The sequence below is a fragment of the Rhincodon typus genome, chromosome 12 (genome assembly GCF_021869965.1).
Source record: "Rhincodon typus isolate 14 chromosome 12, sRhiTyp1.1, whole genome shotgun sequence".
In the NCBI taxonomy this organism is placed as follows: Eukaryota; Metazoa; Chordata; class Chondrichthyes; order Orectolobiformes; family Rhincodontidae; genus Rhincodon; species Rhincodon typus.
In genome coordinates this window covers 63,508,940-63,528,936 of record NC_063343.1, presented here as the reverse complement: position 1 = coordinate 63,528,936, position 19,997 = coordinate 63,508,940, and the positions used below count along the sequence as shown (strand labels likewise).

The following is a 19,997-nucleotide window of genomic DNA, read 5'->3' as shown; positions in this document are numbered from 1 at the left end:
CAGAGGAGTCCACCTTCCTTTCCCAAACAAAATGATGTAGAAGACATCACTGCTGTAAAGTTATCAACATGTTCTTCACTGGTTTGATGCCAACATCCAAGACTAAATGGCACACAATAGCTCCCCAGCAATTGCAACTTTCATCGACTTACTTCAACCTGCTCAGCACTGGACTTCTCTGGTGCCCCTTTCTCCTTTCTCTGCTCCACCTGATCATCCTCTTCCTCTTCCTCCTCCTCATCCTGGTTTGCATTTTCTGCAGCATCCTCAGTATCACTCTTCTGTTTCTCTTCATCTGCAACATTGTAAGTTATTGGCAAAATTAACTCAAAAAAATTTAACCAGAGTAAATAGAATGCAAATGATAGAATACAAAAAGAGTTTTCAAGCATCATTTTAGATTAGGTACTTTACAAACTTCCAACCTCAACATTGATTTCAATAACTCTGTAGCACCTTTCTCAGCTTTATGGTCAAAGGAGGACTTTTTGAAATGCAGTCACTGCAAAACAGCAGATATTTCCTGCAGACCAAGGTCCGTTACTCAGCAATGACGACTGGATAATCTATTTTCCTTTAAATACCAAAAGCCATTGGTTGAAGGATAAATATTGTCCAAAGATGCCAGAAAGGAAACTCTCAATTCTTCAAAAAGTTCAGGAACTCAGGACTCACTTGTCTTTTCTTCTCCTTCCTCCTCCTTTTTCAGCTCGTCATCCTCCTTCTGCTCTTCTTCTTCCTCCTCCCCCTCTTCCTCCTTCACATCAGGCTGTGGGGCATCAGTCTTCTTGTACTCAGCAGCTGCATCTTTCTAGAAGACAAAATCAACACTTTCAATATCTGATATCTGACAAGCATTATGTTAAATTAATTAGACCTTCATTTGCCACGTTACAAAGCTTTAGCCACCAAGTACTGGGGAAATAGGCAAACAGGACTGGTTGCAAATTCAGACAAGCAAAGTTTTGGATGAAATTAATTTGACAGGTAGATTATAACAGACCAACTTGAACGCACGGGAATAGTCAAGTCAGCAAGTAACAAAGACACAAATGGTAAGTTTGAACAGTCAGGTTAGAGAAATGGAAACCAACAGTTCTTGCTGATGCGATGGACATGTAGTCAGATGCTCATCTCAGTCAATTATGACGAAGGCTGCAAACAATCTCAGATTGTTGCCGGGGAGAGGAATAGAGTTGGTAACAAACGAGTAAAGCTTGGACAAGGAGCCAGAGGAAAGGGCTTCAGTCTTCATAAGCTGAAATTCTTCAATTTAAATATTATCTAAAATTTGATGATGGATAAGTAGTCCGACAATTTAAGAGACAGTGGAAGAATCAAGAAAAATGGTGTTAAATAGAGCTGGATATCATCAGCTTACACGTGAAAAGGACTACTGTACCTTTGGATGTTGTCAAGGGGCAGCACAGAAGAGGAATTGGAAGGGACCAAGGATATATCCCTGGGCAACACCAGAGACACTGATTCAGCACAGAGAATAAGCCATTGCAAGTGATTCTCTGTTCATCATTAGATGGGTATAAATGGAAGCAGTTGAATGGAGTCCCACCCAGCCAAACAAGAGTGGAAAAGAGTGTGGAATATTCAGAGCAAAATGTTTCACAGTTCCAGAAGGGCAAAGAGTGTGTTTTCTTATGAGTGTGCCAGTGGATGTTAAATGCGGCTCTGAGAAGAACCATTTTAATATTTTAGTAGGGGGTGAAAACCTGATTTGGGGCATTCAAACATGGACTTCAAGAAGAGATACAGATTTAGAGGCAAGATTATTCAAATTGACAGTTATTTTGTATTACAGCTGCAATTCTTCAGTTCACCTTTCCACCCCAGGTTCCCAGAAATATTGGCTTTGGATGGGGACAGTATTCATGCGTATGGTCAGTTCCTCTCATGCCCTGATTAAAGACACATGTTGCTTCAGCCCCTTGAACTGGTTAATGCAACAAGCCTGCAAATACAGCACCCAACATCCACAGAAAGCAGGTTTAGGAAAGATGTTCCTACCTTTCCAGTACAGCAGAATACTATGACCAGGAACACAGGTAAGGCAATGATGAGGATGTAGACAATCCAAAGCCATGGGCGTTCCTCAGCTGCTGACATCAACTGCCCAACTACTCCTGACTGTAAACCAAACGCACATTTTAAAAACTGGTTAGGCTTTTATTTCCCCAAAACACGATTAGTACTGAAATACCCAAAGGACAGATGAGATTCAACCACATTCTAGAGCCAAATTTAGGCCAGAGAAGTAAAGAAGGCAGATTTCATCCCCAAAGGACAAAGGAACCAAGTGGATTTTGATAATGATTACATGGTTACCATTTAGTTATGTTTCTGAAAATTCCAGGTATTTTTAAGATGGAGTTCAAACTTCACCATCTGACATGGTGGGATTTAAAACCACACCCCTAGAATATCAGTCTGGGATTCTGGATCAATAGTCCAGTCTCATTACCACTATACTGCAGGCTACTCTGGTTCACTGCTGCCATATTATATTAATGAATAATCACTCCGGCTATAATCCTGCTTTTCAAAAAAAATTAATACCGGCTTCGTCGATATCTGCACCTGAATAATAAAACTCATTAAAATGCTGTAATTATATAGGTCCATCATACTCCCATTTGGAATAAGCTCATTGCTTTGACACTGCAGCATGATTACGATAAAAATTCTCAGGGCAAAAGAAAAGGCAACCTCAGTGTGCTTCACAGCACAAAGACTTAGGTGTAGTCACTAGTACAATGTAGCAAATGCAACATGCTCCCACAAAGAGAAATGTAACAAACTTCAAAATTGCAGATTTTAAGCGATGTTGGCTGGGGCGCACGTTTTGGCGAGGATATCAAGGGACTTCACTGCTACTTCTTCAATACAACGGCCCATGAAAATATGGGTTCAGGTCCCATGTCAGCTAAAAGGTAACATCTGCTAGAGCAACACATGTTCAAAAATTAAAAGTTACACATTTCAAGGGTGAAATTAGAAATTATTTCTAACTGCAAGAGCAGTAAAATTTTGCAACTCTTCCACAAACAGGTCTATAAGACAACATAATTGGAATAAGGTCATAGATTGACCATGATTGTACTGAACTGTGGAACAAGTTCAAGGGTCTTACCCACTTTTCCTATGCTCCAAAGCCTAGGAATTTCAGAGATAGGAAAACCATTCCAGATTTTGTCCTTACCTCGGCACTCCCCTCAGCGGTTCTCTTCAGACCCCAGCCATCACTTGCCCACTGGTCAACCACCGCCTTGTCAGAGCAAACAATAAAGTTGTCAAAGAAGATATCAGATGACATTGACCACAGCTCCAGACCAATAGCATTGATAGGAGTCATCTTGAATGGGTGCAAGTCCTCATAATAGTCCGGGTTGGAAATCTTCCTTGGTTTCCAGACTCCCTAAAATTAGCAAGATTGAGTGTTAAATCCTTCACAAAACTCTGACATAAGTCAACATTCAGATGAGATTCCATCAGACATAAAAAGTAAACTGTTGTATTTGGACTTCAAAACTAGGTGCAAGTCTGTAACTTGTGTCGCTCATGTTTTCTTATTACTAGCAAAATGTAAACCAGTCGCATTTCATATTCTACAGAAATGAAGGCCATTCAGCCCACTATACTAATGCAATTAGAACAGGGTGCCCCCAATGTGTGCATAGCATCCTCCTTCCTTCCCATCTTTACTCAGAGGTCTCTAACGATAACTGGCCCAAGTCAGCTGTAGTTATTTTTGAACTAACCTATATAGAGATGTTATTAGACACCTCTAGTGCAGATGGGACTTCTGAACCTAGGCACCCTTGTCCAGAGGTAAGGAAACTACCTCTGTACCTTAAATCGATTATATATTTTTACTGTCTGAATAGTGAGCCCAGATTCTCAATATTTTCTAAACAACTTGCGGTGACACTACCGCTACACAAGAGCCCATGCAAGCCTGTGGATTCAGCAGTATGTTATCCAGGTCGATACGATCACTGACAAGCTGAATTGACCTCCAATTATTTATTTAAATTGACAGGCAGGCAAGCAAGTAGAGTGCCTACCCATCTAGTGTATCATGGAGTTCAGTATGAGACCAGGTGCAAACAAGTGGGGCTAGCCACCAAGCTATTTTACACAACCCGTCAAACCCCTCCCCGAGTGGGAACCAATTCCAGTCCGAGGAGTCTTTTCCATTCACCCAGCCACGTACAAGGTTAACCCTGATCCTTAAACAAAACCGGATGTTTTACCCTCTCTCAGTGCTGCCCAAATTGTCAGCCTCATTTATAACAGGCAAACGTGGGTGGAAATGGAATTGGAATTGAATTGACGACTTTCAGATTAGGATCAAGGGTGCTGCTCACCAACCCAGCAGACAGCTTACACAAATGCTTAGACAAGAAAGGCAATCTCATTTGGTCTTTGAGGGGTCAAAGGGCTCAAAACCTTTCATTTCACAATGCAAATACTGACCCACTGATCCTAGGCATATTCAAAACAGACGTCTTCATTTTTTTGGGCATTAAGGGAATCAAGTGGTAATAGAATAATCTACTACAGTTTACTGCAACAAAAAGTTAAAAATCTCCTCAAAAAATTTAGGCAACTTTACTCCTGAAATTCCCAACTTAGTGACAGCATGAATAAATGGTTGAGGAATGACGAGTAAACCCAATGGGAATAATAAATTCCAGAAATTAATGCCAGACCATAGAAAGACAAAAAATCTAAATAGTACTAAATATAAGGAAGAAGAATAATGATGCAGTCAACAGCTGTTGTTTAATCAAAGCTACATTACTCATTTTGACATTACCTGGTAGTTGGGGTTATCAATCATTGGAGCCTTCCATTTACCCTTGTAATCTGGGTTATCAATCATCGGAACTTTCCAAGGCCCGCATCCAGGAGCACTTTCACACAAGGGATTTGCTATTTGTGGAGCCTCCCACGCACCATCCATTTCTTCATCCCTACAAAGGAAGGGGTGACACAGACCATGAGAAAAATGTCACTGCCAAGGCTTCATTGGGTATTCACAACCAAAACTTTGTCAATTTCAGGATAGCAGTTTCAATATTTTTGAAGACTGAATTACTTCAGAAAGGTGGACATTCAGACTCTCCAATAGTGCAGCCCACATAAAAACATACATACCATTCAAAATTAATATATTGATTAGCTGGGCCAATCAGCACCCTCTTATGCTATGTAGATTGATGTTCCTTTTCTCAAGCCTGGTTTCTTGCTTCCTACCCTTAATGTATGGCAAAAAACTTCGACTTTCTTTTTAAGCAGTGCTTAAGTTCTGTACTATCAAATAATTATTTATACAGCCCTCATAATAAATAGTATCAACTACTTCATCTCTCAAGCCCAACTTCCCCAGCACAAAATCCCATCCACAGACATGTATTCCTCCCTCATCCCCAAGAGGGTCACAAACTAGCAATGATTTATTTTCCAGATGGATGAGCTGTGGATGTACTGCTTACATCTTTGAAGACAGCTGAATTAAGAAGCTGAACCTACCAGTCATCTGGTTTTTCTGCATCAGGATCAGAGACATATTCAGGTTCAGAATCAAGCCACCCTTCAGGTTTGACAGCATTTTCATCAGGAATTTTAGCAGGAGCATCCTCATCCCTGAAATGGGAGAACATCAGAAATTATTAACAAAATCACACTGGCAAGAGATTGACATCTCAATTCACATGCCCATAGTAAACCCTGATGATGGGGTCAGTACCCAAATACCATTAGGGAGATAAATTCAGTTAAAGAGCCCCTTGGGCCTATTGACCCCACACCAGCCAAACACTTACTTGGTCTAATGTCATTTTTCTGCACTCAGCCCATAACATTATATGCTTTGACATTTTAAGTCTTCATTTAAATAGTTCTCAAATCCCTTGAGGGTTCCCACCTCTACTAGCAGCGAGTTCCAAATACCCACTAACTACTGGTTGAAATAAAAAAAACTTATTCAAACTCCCTCTGAACCCCCTGGCCCTTAACTTAAAACTGTGCCTCTTGCTTATTGCTCTCTAAAAGGGAAAGGTTGCTCCCTCAGAACATCATACACCTTAATCAGGGTCTCTCCTCTCCCCTCCCCAACTCCCCCACCCCTCTGCCTTCTCTACCCAAGGAAAACAATCCTAGTGTCATCTGTTCTCTCTTCATAGTGATGACCTGAGAGTGACAGAAAGGCAAATCAAGTCTTCATTTCAGCATTCTGGTTTGTATTTTAAAAGCCTGCAGAGTGGGTGGGAGGAAGGGAAAGAGTGAGCAAAGAAGCAGGGGTTTAGAGGGAACACTCTAGGGTGCACAGGGAAGGAGACAGAGGGAGGTATGGGGATCCAGAGTGAAGGAAGACTGAGGAAAGCAGTCATTGCTTCCCTGCACCTCCAGTTTGACGGAGAGTAGCAGAGTCACCTGGGTTTTAACAGCAAGGACATAGGGAGCCAAGGGAGTGTGTCGAGAATGTGTTTTTCCATTGACAGCATGAACAGTAATGTAGTGTTGATAAATATTTTCCCTGTTGGAACCAAACATGCAAATTTGTAACCAGAAAGGCAGACTAATCTTTTACAACCTCAGGACATCCCAAAGCACTCGACAGATAATGAGGTATTTTACTTGTAGTCACTGTTTTAATGCAGCATCCAATGTGCACCGCAAGGCTCTCCAAGCAGCAATATGGGACAATGTACAGACTAGGTCTTAGTTTAACTCTATATTCAAAAGATGGGAGCGATAACGTAACACTTCCCTGGCTCTCCTCCAAACTGTTACCCATGGCTTACTTGGTCGTAAAACCTCTGACTGCAAGACTTGGGTGCTTTCCAAATACCCAAAGCTGACGTCCAAAACATAACGACAGCTGTGTCATAACTCATTATGAACTATATTCTATTGCAAGGCAAATAGCCTTTCCATAGGTACCACAGACTTCACTTCAATCCAGATACAGTGAAATCAAATTTAACATTTAGAAACTGGTATTTCCCCTGAGCTACCCATCAATCACTAACTATTGGTGTTCACAGATACAACAGCAAGGTAAAAAGAAATTCCCTCCTTCAATCATCAAGACCTTTTTTGTTAAAATGGAGAATTGAGACAATCTGCCAAGTGCTGCCTGAAAATGCAATGGGAACTGATTCAACAGTAACTTTCCAATCAGAATGGGATAAATACTAGAATTTGAAGGGCAATGAGCGCAGAATGGAGTCATGATTCGGACTACAAAGACAAAAGACAGACAGAGGTGAATGAGCCTCAACAAACTACAGCCATATCGTAAAAGAGCAGCATATATTGTAGAGCATGGGATAATACCAGGGCCCTGGCGACTGTATAAACTATTTCTTATTGGGTCTTCAGAATTTATCAGGCAACATACCAGTCCAGCAACTCAAAAGAACAAAGAAAACCAGAGGTAATAACTCTACAGGCAATAGTTCAGCTCATTTATAATTATCATTTAAGCCCACAGAATTACACACCTTTCAAACTAAAAAAAAATTAAATTTAAATGTGCATCTGCTGCAACATTGAACAACTGTGACATTAAGAATCTGCCACAACAGACTTTTTTTTAATGAAATGGAGAAGCAATGAAGCAAATCGACTGTGCCCTAATCCACAGAAGAGGAAGAGTGTAGAGAATGCACAAGAATAATTTTATACATAATCTGGAACAAACTACAGTAAAAGCTAGTTATCAATCTAGGCAGAGGTCAAAGACGTTCAAAAGGACCTTCATTGAATAATAGAAATTTTAAAGTGTTCAGATAATGTATAGATTAAATATTACTTTAAGGCTGGACAGTCATAGAATCATGTAATATACATAAACTTAGACTAGAGATATCTGAAGTAAACAGACCTGCATTTTTATACCAACTGAGGGCACCCCAAACCGTAACAAACACTTTTTGAAGTACAGTCACCATAGTCCCAGAGGACCATAAGCTTCTCTCTCATTAGAGAACTGACTGGTGGAGAGTTTAATTGGAGAGCCACCATGCCTCAAGTAGGAACAAGATTGAGAACATGGTACCTTCAAGATAACTTCAGTCCGATTGGGAAATAAACCTTTCATTTGGCATCACGTTGATCACAAACCAGCCAACTGATCCCTATAGGAACAGGAATAGGCCATTTTATTTCTCTAGCCTGCTCTACCGTATAATAAGATCATGGCTGATCTGGCTATAGTCTCAGGTCCACTTTCTTGCCTGTATGCCCATCCCTCATAACCCTCAACTCCTTTCTCAATCAAAAATTTATCCAACTTAGCATTGAATAAATTTGAAGATACAGCTTTCACTACTGTCTGGGGGAAGAGAATTCCACTCTTGCAATCCTCAAAAAATCTGTCTTAAAAAGGGAGATCTCAATCTTAAACAATGTCACAGATTTAATCTTCCCCACAAGAGGAAATCCTCTTGGTATCCTCAACTTATTTAGTCCTTTCAACATTTTGTGTTTTGATTGAACCATCTGTGTCTTCAAAACTCCAATAGATACAGGCCCAACCTTTTCAACCTTTCTTCATAAACCCTCCATTCCTGGAATGTATCAAGTTAACCTTCTTTGAATTGCTCGTGCAAATGTATCCTTTTCCAAAAAAGGTCACCAAAATTGTACATTTCAGCAGTTGCTTATGAAGCAGCCAGCTTACATACAGGAAGTCACAAAAGTAGCAAAGCCATTATAGAACTACAGTCATGAAAACTAAACTCAAGCTGTCCTCACTTTCCCTTTCTCAATTAGGATGGCAAACATTTGTACAGATTATACTTTTAATATAGTTAAACATTCCAAGGTACAGAATAAGAATATTGATATTTAAATTTGACACAAAGAAACATCAGGACAAGTGACCAAAAGCTTAGTTGAAGCAAAGAATAAACAGGAGATGTATAGGGAGGGAATTCCGGAACAGACAGTTGAAGACAGCCATTAAAAAGAATAGAGAATATTAGAATAGAGATGCCAGAATTGAAGAATTACACAAGTTTCAAATTATTTATAGGATTGTTTGAGCTTACAGAGATAGAAGGCATGTGAGGCATTGAGGGAGGAAAGGAGTGTGTGTTTTGGAAACACAAATGGGAATTTTAATGAGTAATGGGCGAATTGTTCAATTAAGATACAACCAGGAGAGTTTGGGTAAGCCCGTATTTGTGATGTAAAATGGAAGATAGAGGTCAGCCAGCAATGCACTGGAAGTAGGCTGGAGATAAAGGAACGGATGAGAGTTGCAGCAGCATTTAAGAAACCACAGTTTTTAATTTTTGGATACAGACTGAAAATTGAGGAACAAAAAGATTTTCAAAAAGGGGAAGTGGAGAAAGGGCTTGTTTGCAACTTTGGAAAAGGTAGTGAAGGTAACTGATGCATGAGACAAAGTTACTTTTTGAGGACACTCCAGTCCAGCTGAACCAGCATCATTTGTAATGTGTTCCGGACAGCTCAGTATAGTAACAATTCTGAACGGTCAGGTTACAGTTTAACAAATTTAGATGGGGTGAAACAAAGAAGCAAGGACACCCCCAGACTATAGTTAGATCACTCTTTCTCCTTTGTACAGTTGCTCTTTCCAATTTTCTATTGAAAGAGCAGAGAAGTCAGAGATGCTTGAAGAAATAGTACTAAAAACTAAAAGACAATGTCTGACCAAGAAACTCAAAGTGCAGAGTGATCATCGCCAAACGGATAACACAAAGGCATCAGTGAGGAATCGAAAAGGTTGTGAAACTAATCCACCTAATTCTTTTGATTTGGACTGGCAATTCATAACGGTGTTCTCCTGACTACAACTTTACTCATCTGTACTTTGTCTGCTTTTACCTTTTGCACACACGGGAATTTTAAAAAGGAAAAAACTTGAGACAAATAGAAAATCCTGTTCTTGTTCAAATTAAGAATGTTACAGCAAATACTGTTACTGAAATAACCTGACGTGGTTTACTTTTGTGCTGAGCTGCAGTCAGAGGCAAATTGGGATTTTTGGTATTTTGATTCAATTTTCACATCTATGATAACTCCAAAGAATAGATGGGTTTGATTGCCAGCACTCTACCTCAGCAAGTCAAGATAAGCAGATGAGCTGCAATGGAGCAGAGAAAGGCGATGTTATATAAAGTGAAGCAGGACACCAACATTATGAACAGCCTGGCTTGAAATGTGTGGCAAGATCTGAATTCCATGTTTTAGGTCTTCCCAAACTGAAGTCCTCAACCAACTATATTACTCACCAGTCATCAGGTTTGACTGCATCGGGGTCAGGAATTTTTGGTCTTTCATCCCAGTCTTCTGGTTTCTGGTCATCTGGATCTTCAATCTCTTTTGGAGGATTGACAGGAGGAGTCATGTCTTCAAGAAGGTTGCCACTGTTGACCACAGTCTGGTCAATCAAGACTTGAAAGGAGTTATCAGGGTTAAGCACTACAATGGGGAGTGAAAAGAAGTTAGCCATATTAATTGTTCATTAAACGGTTTTTCCCCTTACATCAAAGCAAGTGGATGTAAAAGATGACCATATGACCATATCCTGGGACCAATCAAACAGCATAGATTTTAAAATTCTGTGTATCAGAGTTCTACTTTTAGTGGAGACTCCTTGCATACAAATTGGCTGCCAACCTTCCTACACAAGGACAAGTTCCAGATGGTGATGACAGTTGCTAATAACTTTATTGAGCAGTACCTAGTGAGTACAGATGAGTCTTCTTGTCAGTATAATAGCTTTTGAGGTCCACATCTGAACGCTTTGCGTGTTTCTCCTCATACTTTCCAGTTTTGGGATTCTTGTGTCTGAAGATGAAGTGGAGTTTGTAATCTTCTCCACACTTGTCAGGGCCAAACATGATGGTGTATGGCGTTTTGTCATAAAACTTTTCCTGTGTAGTAAAGACAAATAACAGAATTAGAATTTTAATAAATCTAAACCTGTTGCAACCAAAAACAAAGTTTATTAAAGTCCTTTAAAAGTGATGATGAAAATGATGGGATTGAAGAGCAATGGAGTCATAAAAAAATGTCAGAAGACAAAGAGAAGGTGACAAATTGCTGTTCTTGAAGATGTGACAAGAAGATTAAACCAGCAATGGGGGAAACATAAATCCACATATTGTGACATCAAGAAAGCAACAATCACCCAGTTTATAAAACAAACTAACCAGTTCACTGGAGAGGCAGTGAGTGGCATCAGCTGCGATATACTTACTCCATGTATTACATGGTATTAACCAATACTCGACAATGCATGTCAACATCTTAGCAAAAGCCCCAGCTACGTACGGACTCAGAATTAAGAAGAAACCACCGTCTTCATTACATGCATCACCGGCGGGGTGGTGGGGCAACAACAGATGCACAGGAACATCATTAATGACAAATTCCACTCCAAGCCACTTGCAGTCATGACTCAGAGGTACATAGTCATTTATTCAGTGCTGCTGGGTCAAAATCATGGAACTCGCTCCCCTCCAACATTGTGGAGGTACCTACACCAAATGGACTGCAGTGGTTCAACAGGACAACTCATCACTCCTTCTCGTGGGCAACTAAGGATGGGCAAGAATGCTGAACCAGCCAGCAAAGCTCTCAGCCCATACACGAATCAAAACATTGGGAACGTGCATAAAATGCTATCCTTGCCAAAGGAGGTTCACACACTGTGAATGAATGCCCAAGCAATGCGTGGACATGCTGTGTGGGACAGAACCAAGATGTACACACGAGGAATAAAACAAAATGGATGGACAGAATTTCTTTAGCATTACACCTTAAATGTATGATCACCTTGGAGTACAGCACTGAACCAAATTTCCAATTGGTTGAGCATACTAGCTCAAGGTCTGATCTGTATATTATTGATTGTTGAGAAGATGGTAATCTTTAACTATAAAAGAGATTCCAGCAAGCACTGATTAAGTGAGTGCAAAAGGCAATACTGGCGATTCCCATCTCAAATGGAGAAACAAAAATCCTACTCACCAGAACTAGGTCTTTGGTTTTCGAAAGCAGCTTAATATACGCCCCTCCACATTCAATACCATTCTGAAAATTCACCTCGTATCTAAAAAGCAAAATTTTTTTTTTGAAAAATAAAAATATAAATAATCTTTCAGTTTGCAAAGATTTTATACACCAATTTATTTGCACTTTGGGACATTGGACAAGTTGCAAGTCCAATAGCTGCATTAGGTCATATTTGCACAGACACCAAGCAATGCATTTACCAACAGCACATTTTTATTTAGGATTATTTTGCTGTCAGTGGGGAGGTAAGAAATGGCTGAGCTTGGGATCACAAGGTGTGTACCATTTTTGGCAGGCATCATTAAGAATGAGTCGGATGCAGAGGAAAGGAAGAAGTGTGAAGCTCGCCAGAACATCGGGTTCAATTTTACAAAGGGTGTTGGAACCCTGACTTCTGGGTAAAATGTGTCTCCTGAGCCTGCACCTGTCACCAGTTTAATCTGTTCAGCAATTTTACTGCAGGTGGCCTTCGAGTTGGTTACCTGTCGGAGGTGGGGTTGCTCCTAAATTGCAGAACTTGTTCCGAAAACTACCCTCCTACTTGCTGACCCTTCTGACAATCTAGAGTAGCTGGTGGTATAGTGGCAACATCACTGGACTAGCAATCCAGAGCTCCAGGCCAATGTTCTGGAAACATTGCAGGTGATGAAATTTTTATTCAATTTTAAAAAAAAATCTTAGTCTCAAAAAGTGAGGGATTTTGTACTTTGTGCCCCACATTTGGCAAAATGGTGCTGGAACATGAAACAGCTCCTAAACGACCCTTGAAGTACATCCATGTCCTTCCACTCTGTTGCCAAGACAGCCCAATGACTGGACTGCATCAAGGAGCTCATCTGGCCAGGCCACCAAGTTCATCAACACCCATGCCTCCTAACCTCAGCAGAGGAATTGGAGAGGAGATGTGACATAGCTGCTCAGAAACACGAAAAGCTTTGCCAAAGTAAGTAGAACAGAAACAGTTGCCATGGCAGAAGGAATAGTTACCAGTAAGATAGCTTTAAAAAAAAACAATTCACTCAAAGAACTAAAGGCAACACAAAAGTTTGCCTTGAATCTTTTTGTTTATTATTGTTCTGATCTCCACTAGCGTGTCAAAAGCAGTCAACAGTAACTTGAGAAAGGGAAGTGGATAAACACTTGAAGGAAAGTAATTTACAGGGCAATGTGGAAAGAACCAGCAAGGATTGGGGAGGCGGGGGCATGCAATTATTTGAATAAATCCACGGAAGAGATGGTACAAGCAGAATTGGCCAAGCGATACCTTGTTAGAAGACCGTGATTTTCTCTGCAACTTGAAGTTCTGAAAATGTTTTTTTTTAATGCGAGACAGTGGGGTCATGGTAAGCTTTACTGTTCACTTCATATAAAAGGCTTGAATGAATAAAGGGTGGATTAGAGATCATCTGGTTAAAAGGATTTGAAAATAGTCAAGCCCATCACCATTGGGACAAAGTGAAACCCCATCCCAAGAATAACTGCTTAGAATCCCAACAATCAATACATACATTTAAAAATAAATGCATTAGATTATTAAGGCACACTTACTGGATAATTAATGGCTTGTTGTCAAATAGGAATGGTCGATCCAGCAAAGCTGAAATTGCATGATGCTTTGCACGAGATTTAAGAACCAGTCCCTTGTCCCCATAAAGTTTAGTGTTCTTCATTTCTTCCACCTCCCACTTTCCTGAAAAAAAAAACACAAATGAACTTGCCTTCATTGTGTGTAATTATGGTTATTTACCCACAGGCCAATATTTCACCTTCCCTTAGTATCGCAGAAACAGATTGTAAACTCTTCCAAAATCCTCAAAGTAGAATAAATATCTCTCGGCATTTAGCAACATGGTTTATTTAACTATTCTAAGTCCGTCTATGTTGAACCCTCTCCAAAGCCATTGCATCATTTGAGGTGCAATGAGTAGAACTGACTACATACTTTATAAAAATCCTTCAATAAAATCTTACCATCGTATTTTGCAATGTCTTCATCAGCATCATCTTTTTTAGCTTTGGAAACGATCCAACTATGTTGCAAAAAGAAAAAGAAATATATCAAACGACAATTTCAAAATTCAGAAATTTTTAAAAAATTCTTCACAGGATGTGGAAGTCACTGGCTAGGACAGCCGTTTATTGCCCATCCTTAATGGCTCAGGTCAGTTAGAAGTCAACTACATTGCTGTGGGTCTGGAGTCACATATAAACCAGACTGGGTAAAGGGGGCAGTCCTTTTAAGGAATATTAGTGAACTAGATGGATTTTTCCAACAATTGACAACAGTTGCATTATCATTAGACTCTTAACTCTAACAGCCATGGCAGAATTCAATCCTGGATCCCCAGAACATTAGCTGTTTCTCTGGATTAATATTCTAGTGATATCATGAGATCACTTTCCTCTGCACAAAATTCACATTATCCCAAATTTAAAATTCATTCATGGAATGCAAGCAGTGCTGGCAAGGCTAGTATTTATTGCTCAATGTTAATTTCCCTCAGATCTTGCAGTGCAGTGGATCACATTCCTGCTGCTGAGCCAGATCATCTTGGCTCGAGTTCCAATCTAGGACTTGATGACCAAGGAAAGTGCATTTATAATGCAGCCAAACAGGTTGAAAAATAAGCTTGTAAATTCTTTCAACATTATTAGTGACAGGCAGTAACAGATTCATGGTCAGTCATGTGACAGAAAGAATGTTAAAGCCTCTAACCATCATCCATACATTCAGACTGCCACGTGCATGATAAAGTGCTGTTGGCATAGCAACTCAGACCTCCAAGTGAACTGCAACACATCACCACACCACTACCCAACCATCTTGGAGTAAAAGGTGATGGTTGCCTTTTGAATACAGTGGTTTGCCAGTTCATTTCACAGGCCAGTTAAAAGTCAGCCACACTTCAGTGAATCTGGATCATATAGAACTCAAACCAGAAAAGGACAGATTTTGTTCTGTAAAAGGGACATTAGAGAAAACCATGTAAATTTTTCAAGGTCAAACCGGCAACAATTACTGACACCAATTTGTTTGTATTATCAGATTTAATTATCTAACATCAAATTCTTCAACTAATATGGTAGGCTTTAAACTCAAGTCTCTGGATCACAGTCCAGGCTTCAGGATTACTAACCCAGTAACCACTCATCACGAAGTTATTAGCCTCAAGAATCATGATGCGACTGGGCCCAACATTAACCATCCTGCAAGAGCAAAATGGCTTTGCTCACCACCCTAGGTTGTCAGTTAATAAAAAGGCTTTTGAAATACTAGCATTTTCAGGGGTCCTGAATATAAGCGAGATGGAATGATACTTCAACTATACAGAGCCTTCATTAAACTCTATCAGCAACACAGCTTTCAATTCTTGACAAAGAATATATTGGTTTTTGGCAGTGATGAGGTGCAGATTCACCAAAATGGTACAAATGAGAAAGGCACACTGAGCCCTTTTGATTCAGCAAAGTTATCCCCACTAACATCTGAGGATGTGAGACAGAATTGGATACTGCCCCACAGAGGCGAAGTAATAGCCCCCAAAATAGTTATATGCACACCTTAACAGAAATGTGTTAGTCATCACCATCGTCATCCATGGGTATACCCTGCCTCACTGGTAGGGCAGAGGAGGTGGCACAATGATATATTGTTGGGTGGAAGTTCCCATGGGAGTCCTCAACATCAACTCCAGATCAGCAATCTCTCTTTTCTTCCCCTCTGCATAGGCCTCTGAAGTGCATGTGCAGCAGTATCGACTTCCGAAACTGGAAGCCACGCACAGAACGTCAGAGTGGTTGCGCGCATAGCTTTGAGTACACATTGTTCTAGACCCAAGTCTCATGGTATAACGTCAAGCAGGTTAAGGGAACCTCCCTAATACTCTCCCTCAGAACTCCAGTGTTATCACACTGATGGCAGAAAAGGATGTAGCATTATGTTCACACCTCAGAATTCAGTGCCCACTACCAGGAAACACTCAGTAGCACCAATACTGCCCAAGTTGCACCTGCCACACTAGGCAAGTGGCATCTACGTGCGAGTACCATCCCTCCATGACATTCAATGGTATTAGCATATTCTAATGGCATACCACTGACCACAAACTGAATCGGACCAGCATTACAAATACTATGGCTAAAAAGAACAGGCCTCAGACTGGGGATTCTGTGGAGAGGACCTCAATTCCTGGCCCTTCAATGCCTGTCCACCTGTCAAGGTGGAAGTCAGGAGCGTAATAAATAATCTCAGCTTGTCTAGATGAGTGCAACTCCTACAACACAAGAAGCTCAACACCACTGAGGACATATCAGCTCACTTTATCACCAGCCCATTCATCATAGTGAACCTTCATTCCCTCCACTAATGACTCTGTGGCAGAAGATAGATCCAACTGTAAGCTGCACTGCAGCAACTCGGGCTCCTTCAATGGCACATTCTGAAATGGCAATTTTAGGCCCAAGAAGGGCAAGGGCAGCAGATGCATTGAATATCACCACCTGCAAGTTACCCTGTAAACCACACACACCACTCTGATTTGGACATGGACATTCCTTTCTTGCTTAATATTTTGGAACTCCCTCTCTAACAGCACTCCATGTATTTACGTCACAAACTGTCACAAGTTCAGGAAGGGGGCTCACCACTTAAAGGGCAATTAGGGATGGACAATGAAATCCTGGCCTTGGCAGTGATGCCCAAATCCCACGAAAGAACATTAAATGCAAATGTTTCAAAAAAGTACAATGTTAGCTGTAAAGTACATTCAGACATCTTGAAGTCCTGGTGAAACGCAAGTACTGCTTTCTGGAAGATTTGCATCGTTTATTACTTATTCCAGAGTTTATAAAAGATCACGAAGGGTAACCTTTGGAGCAGGTGACTGCATTTTTCTAGACAGTCTTTTCTAAACGAGTTAAGATTGGCCAATGTGATAAAACGTTTTTGGATTTTAACCTCTGGTAAGGGGGTTGAATAGCCACAGTACTGACTCATTCCTCCCACAGTGTGCACATAATTTGTGCACCATAGCAGAGTAATTTATAGCTTTTCATTAAGGGTGATACGGGATTTAGCAAGTTACATAAGCACTGCAGTTACACAGTTGCTTTTAAATAAAGACCTAATCTAAGCTCAACATGAAAGGGCTCAATGTTCTATCATTGCAAGTTCTATAAATAAATATTTTAGTATTGTATGAAGTGAGCACTGGCCTGGAAGTTGGCATTTCTGTAGTACATTTGTTGCAAAGTTGTGCAGAGTACTTGTGAATTTGAAGGCAGGCAGTTAGAATTGTAAAATTGATGGGGGGTGGGGAAAAAGTGTGTAGTCCCTTTAAGAGGTGATGTGCTTTTCTAAGCTTGGAGATTTAGACAGAAATGTCTGCAAAAGCTGCAGATATGTTTCAATTTCAGAACTGTCTGCATATGTACCAATTGGTTGTGTGGTAGAAACCTAGGCTTGTTTTGATGTTAAGGCAACTAGCTTGAATATCAGCGAATTAATTTAAACTAGGCACTTAGAGACTAAAAACCAATTGAATTTAAATCTGGTGTTGACACCGAGGACCAATCCTACTCTAAGAAAATCAACAGGTCATGAAGGGTATATAAGAGGGGTTCTTTTTTTGAAAATCAGGATGAGAGCAAACTGCCATCGGAAGAGTAAAACTCTGGCATTCACAGAAATCTTTAAATTCTCTGATTAAGCAGATCTAAAAAGGTACCACAGTACTATTAGCTAACATTCCTGACATAAGAATTTGACAGTGAGGGGCACTTCAAATACCAGAATTTGATGGAGAAAGGCGTTCCTGGCTGAGGATCAGCAGTGAGGGCACGGAGCATTCCAGAAGATGCATCCTGACTGTAGTTTTGAGAGTCTTAAGTTTTAATTTTTATTCTTTGTTTTACATAACTGGGACTTGAATTTATTGGAATGGCATACCATTAGAATAGTGTTTTTTCGGTACTAGTTAGTAGAGAGGGGGAATTGTTCAGTTTGTTAGTACTGTTAATTAGATCACTGTTAGAATTAGATAAACTGTTACTTATAGCTTAGAGATAGTGTATCAGGGAGCTTATCTCATTTAACCACCCCTCCGTAACACATTCTCCATTCACAGCATATGATGGAAATAAGGGCATTACAGTTTATTGAACATAGAAATAGGAGAAAGCCAACTTCTCAAACCTGTTCCACCTATCTCAACTCATTTACCTGCTTTGATTCCATAAACCTTAATATTCTCACCAGGCAAAATTCTATCACACTTTTTGTTAAACTGACCACCTTTTAGGACAGAAAGTTTTGAGATTTCCACCAACTTTCAGGTGAAGTGCTGAGCTTTAAATGTCAAGGTTGCCCTATTCTGAGAAAGTGGCTTCTCCCAGGCCAGCCTACGAATTTTTTCAATCACTTTCACTATTTCAATTAAATTACAACTTACTTTTTCTATGTTTAAAGGAATACAGAAGAAAGCAGAGATATTAGATTTGGATGAGACATTATGTAAATTTGGACAGTCAGTGAAAACGTAAAGGCTAAGAGGCGATTTTTAAAATTTTACAAGGGGCTCAATGCTGGCTATGACAAGATGTTCCACTTTGCCCACAACAGTAGAAACAGCAAACACAGCCTGAGCTCAACGGGGTTAAATTTAAAACTAATCAGCACAAACATTATTTCAGGTGCAACTGGTCAATCTATTGAATTTGTTCATTACGAAATGGTGGGACAGAGTATTGATTAATGGAAATTCAAACTAAATAGGTTTCAAACAATATTTGAGAAACCACATCAAGTAACCTGAGGCCCAATGGGTGACAAGAGTGTAGTGTGTATGGAAGAAATGCTGACTTTGGATCTATAATTCAACAAGCTCTGGAGATCCTTTATACCTTCAGCGTGTTGTAACGGAATTAACGAAGGCGTGACTGCTGTGATTAATGGTGTGGCCTCACCGCAAGATCAGGATGGCAGGTCACTACCATCACTTGGTAGAAGGTAAACCCCATGTACCTTTGCCTTTGCTCAATCAATTCCCACAATCCTACACGCAGGAATAAAATGTGAGGGGAGAAAATATCCAACCATGCCCCAAGTGATTGTACTAGGAAAACGGATAACGTTAGAGAACTAAAGGAATCAAGTGACAAAGTAGAGGTTGGGGCTCACTGATCCTGCCATCATTCAATACAATCACGACTGATCTTGAACTTCAAGGTCATTTTCCCACCTGCTTTCCATACCTCGATTCCAAGGCATCAAAAATTTGGCTGTCCTAGCATCGAGTATATTCAGAGCATCCACAAACCACTAGGATAGAAAGTTTTGAAGAATCTCAATCCTTGGAATGAAGTTATTTCTCACTTCTGATAAATCATTGACCTGTTACCCTTAACACATTCCCAGGTTTTGGATTCTCCAACCAGCAGAAGCAATTGCTCAACATTTACCTTATCAAGTTCCTTCGGAATCTTGCACATTTCAAAGGGTGTATTATTCTTCGAAACTTTAGGGAATGTAGACTCCATTTACTCAGCCTCTCCTCATAAGACAACCCTCTCACCCCACGACCAATTTAGCAAACGTTTGCTATACACCTTCAGTGCAAGTTCATCCATGCTTCATTGAATGGAGTAGCAAACTCAAAAGTTCTAAAATGGCCCATTGTGTAGCAATCTCAGGCAAGGAGAGAAAGGGTTTTCACTGTAATTACCATTTGAGTTTGCATGAGATCAAGTTATGCCAATATTTCATACTCTGCACGCAAATGAATGGCTACAGACTCCTGGCAAATCAAGGAAACAGGAAGTTGACTTGATGCATCCACATCATCCATAAAAAGGGTTAGATGATTCAGACACACATTCTGGTAATACCAGCCATGGGTTGGTAATACCAGCCATGGGTTGGTAAT

At 40.2% G+C, this 19,997-nt stretch overlaps 1 protein-coding gene across 3 annotated transcripts in view; it reads right to left on the bottom strand.

Moving 5' to 3' along the window:
* canx (calnexin) overlaps positions 1-19,997 on the bottom strand; it is a 46,165-nt gene that overhangs the window by 5,352 nt on the left and 20,816 nt on the right. For all 3 annotated transcript variants that reach the window (XM_020515085.2, XM_048604070.1, XM_048604071.1), the window contains exons 4-14: positions 14,047-14,105; positions 13,624-13,765; positions 12,031-12,112; positions 10,739-10,931; positions 10,287-10,476; positions 5,551-5,664; positions 4,835-4,991; positions 3,215-3,430; positions 2,023-2,142; positions 676-811; positions 153-295 (exon numbers count right to left, since the gene is read on the bottom strand). In XM_020515085.2, the coding sequence (XP_020370674.1) occupies positions 153-295; positions 676-811; positions 2,023-2,142; positions 3,215-3,430; positions 4,835-4,991; positions 5,551-5,664; positions 10,287-10,476; positions 10,739-10,931; positions 12,031-12,112; positions 13,624-13,765; positions 14,047-14,105 (1,552 nt within the window). The remainder of the gene's footprint in view (positions 1-152; positions 296-675; positions 812-2,022; positions 2,143-3,214; positions 3,431-4,834; positions 4,992-5,550; positions 5,665-10,286; positions 10,477-10,738; positions 10,932-12,030; positions 12,113-13,623; positions 13,766-14,046; positions 14,106-19,997) is intronic.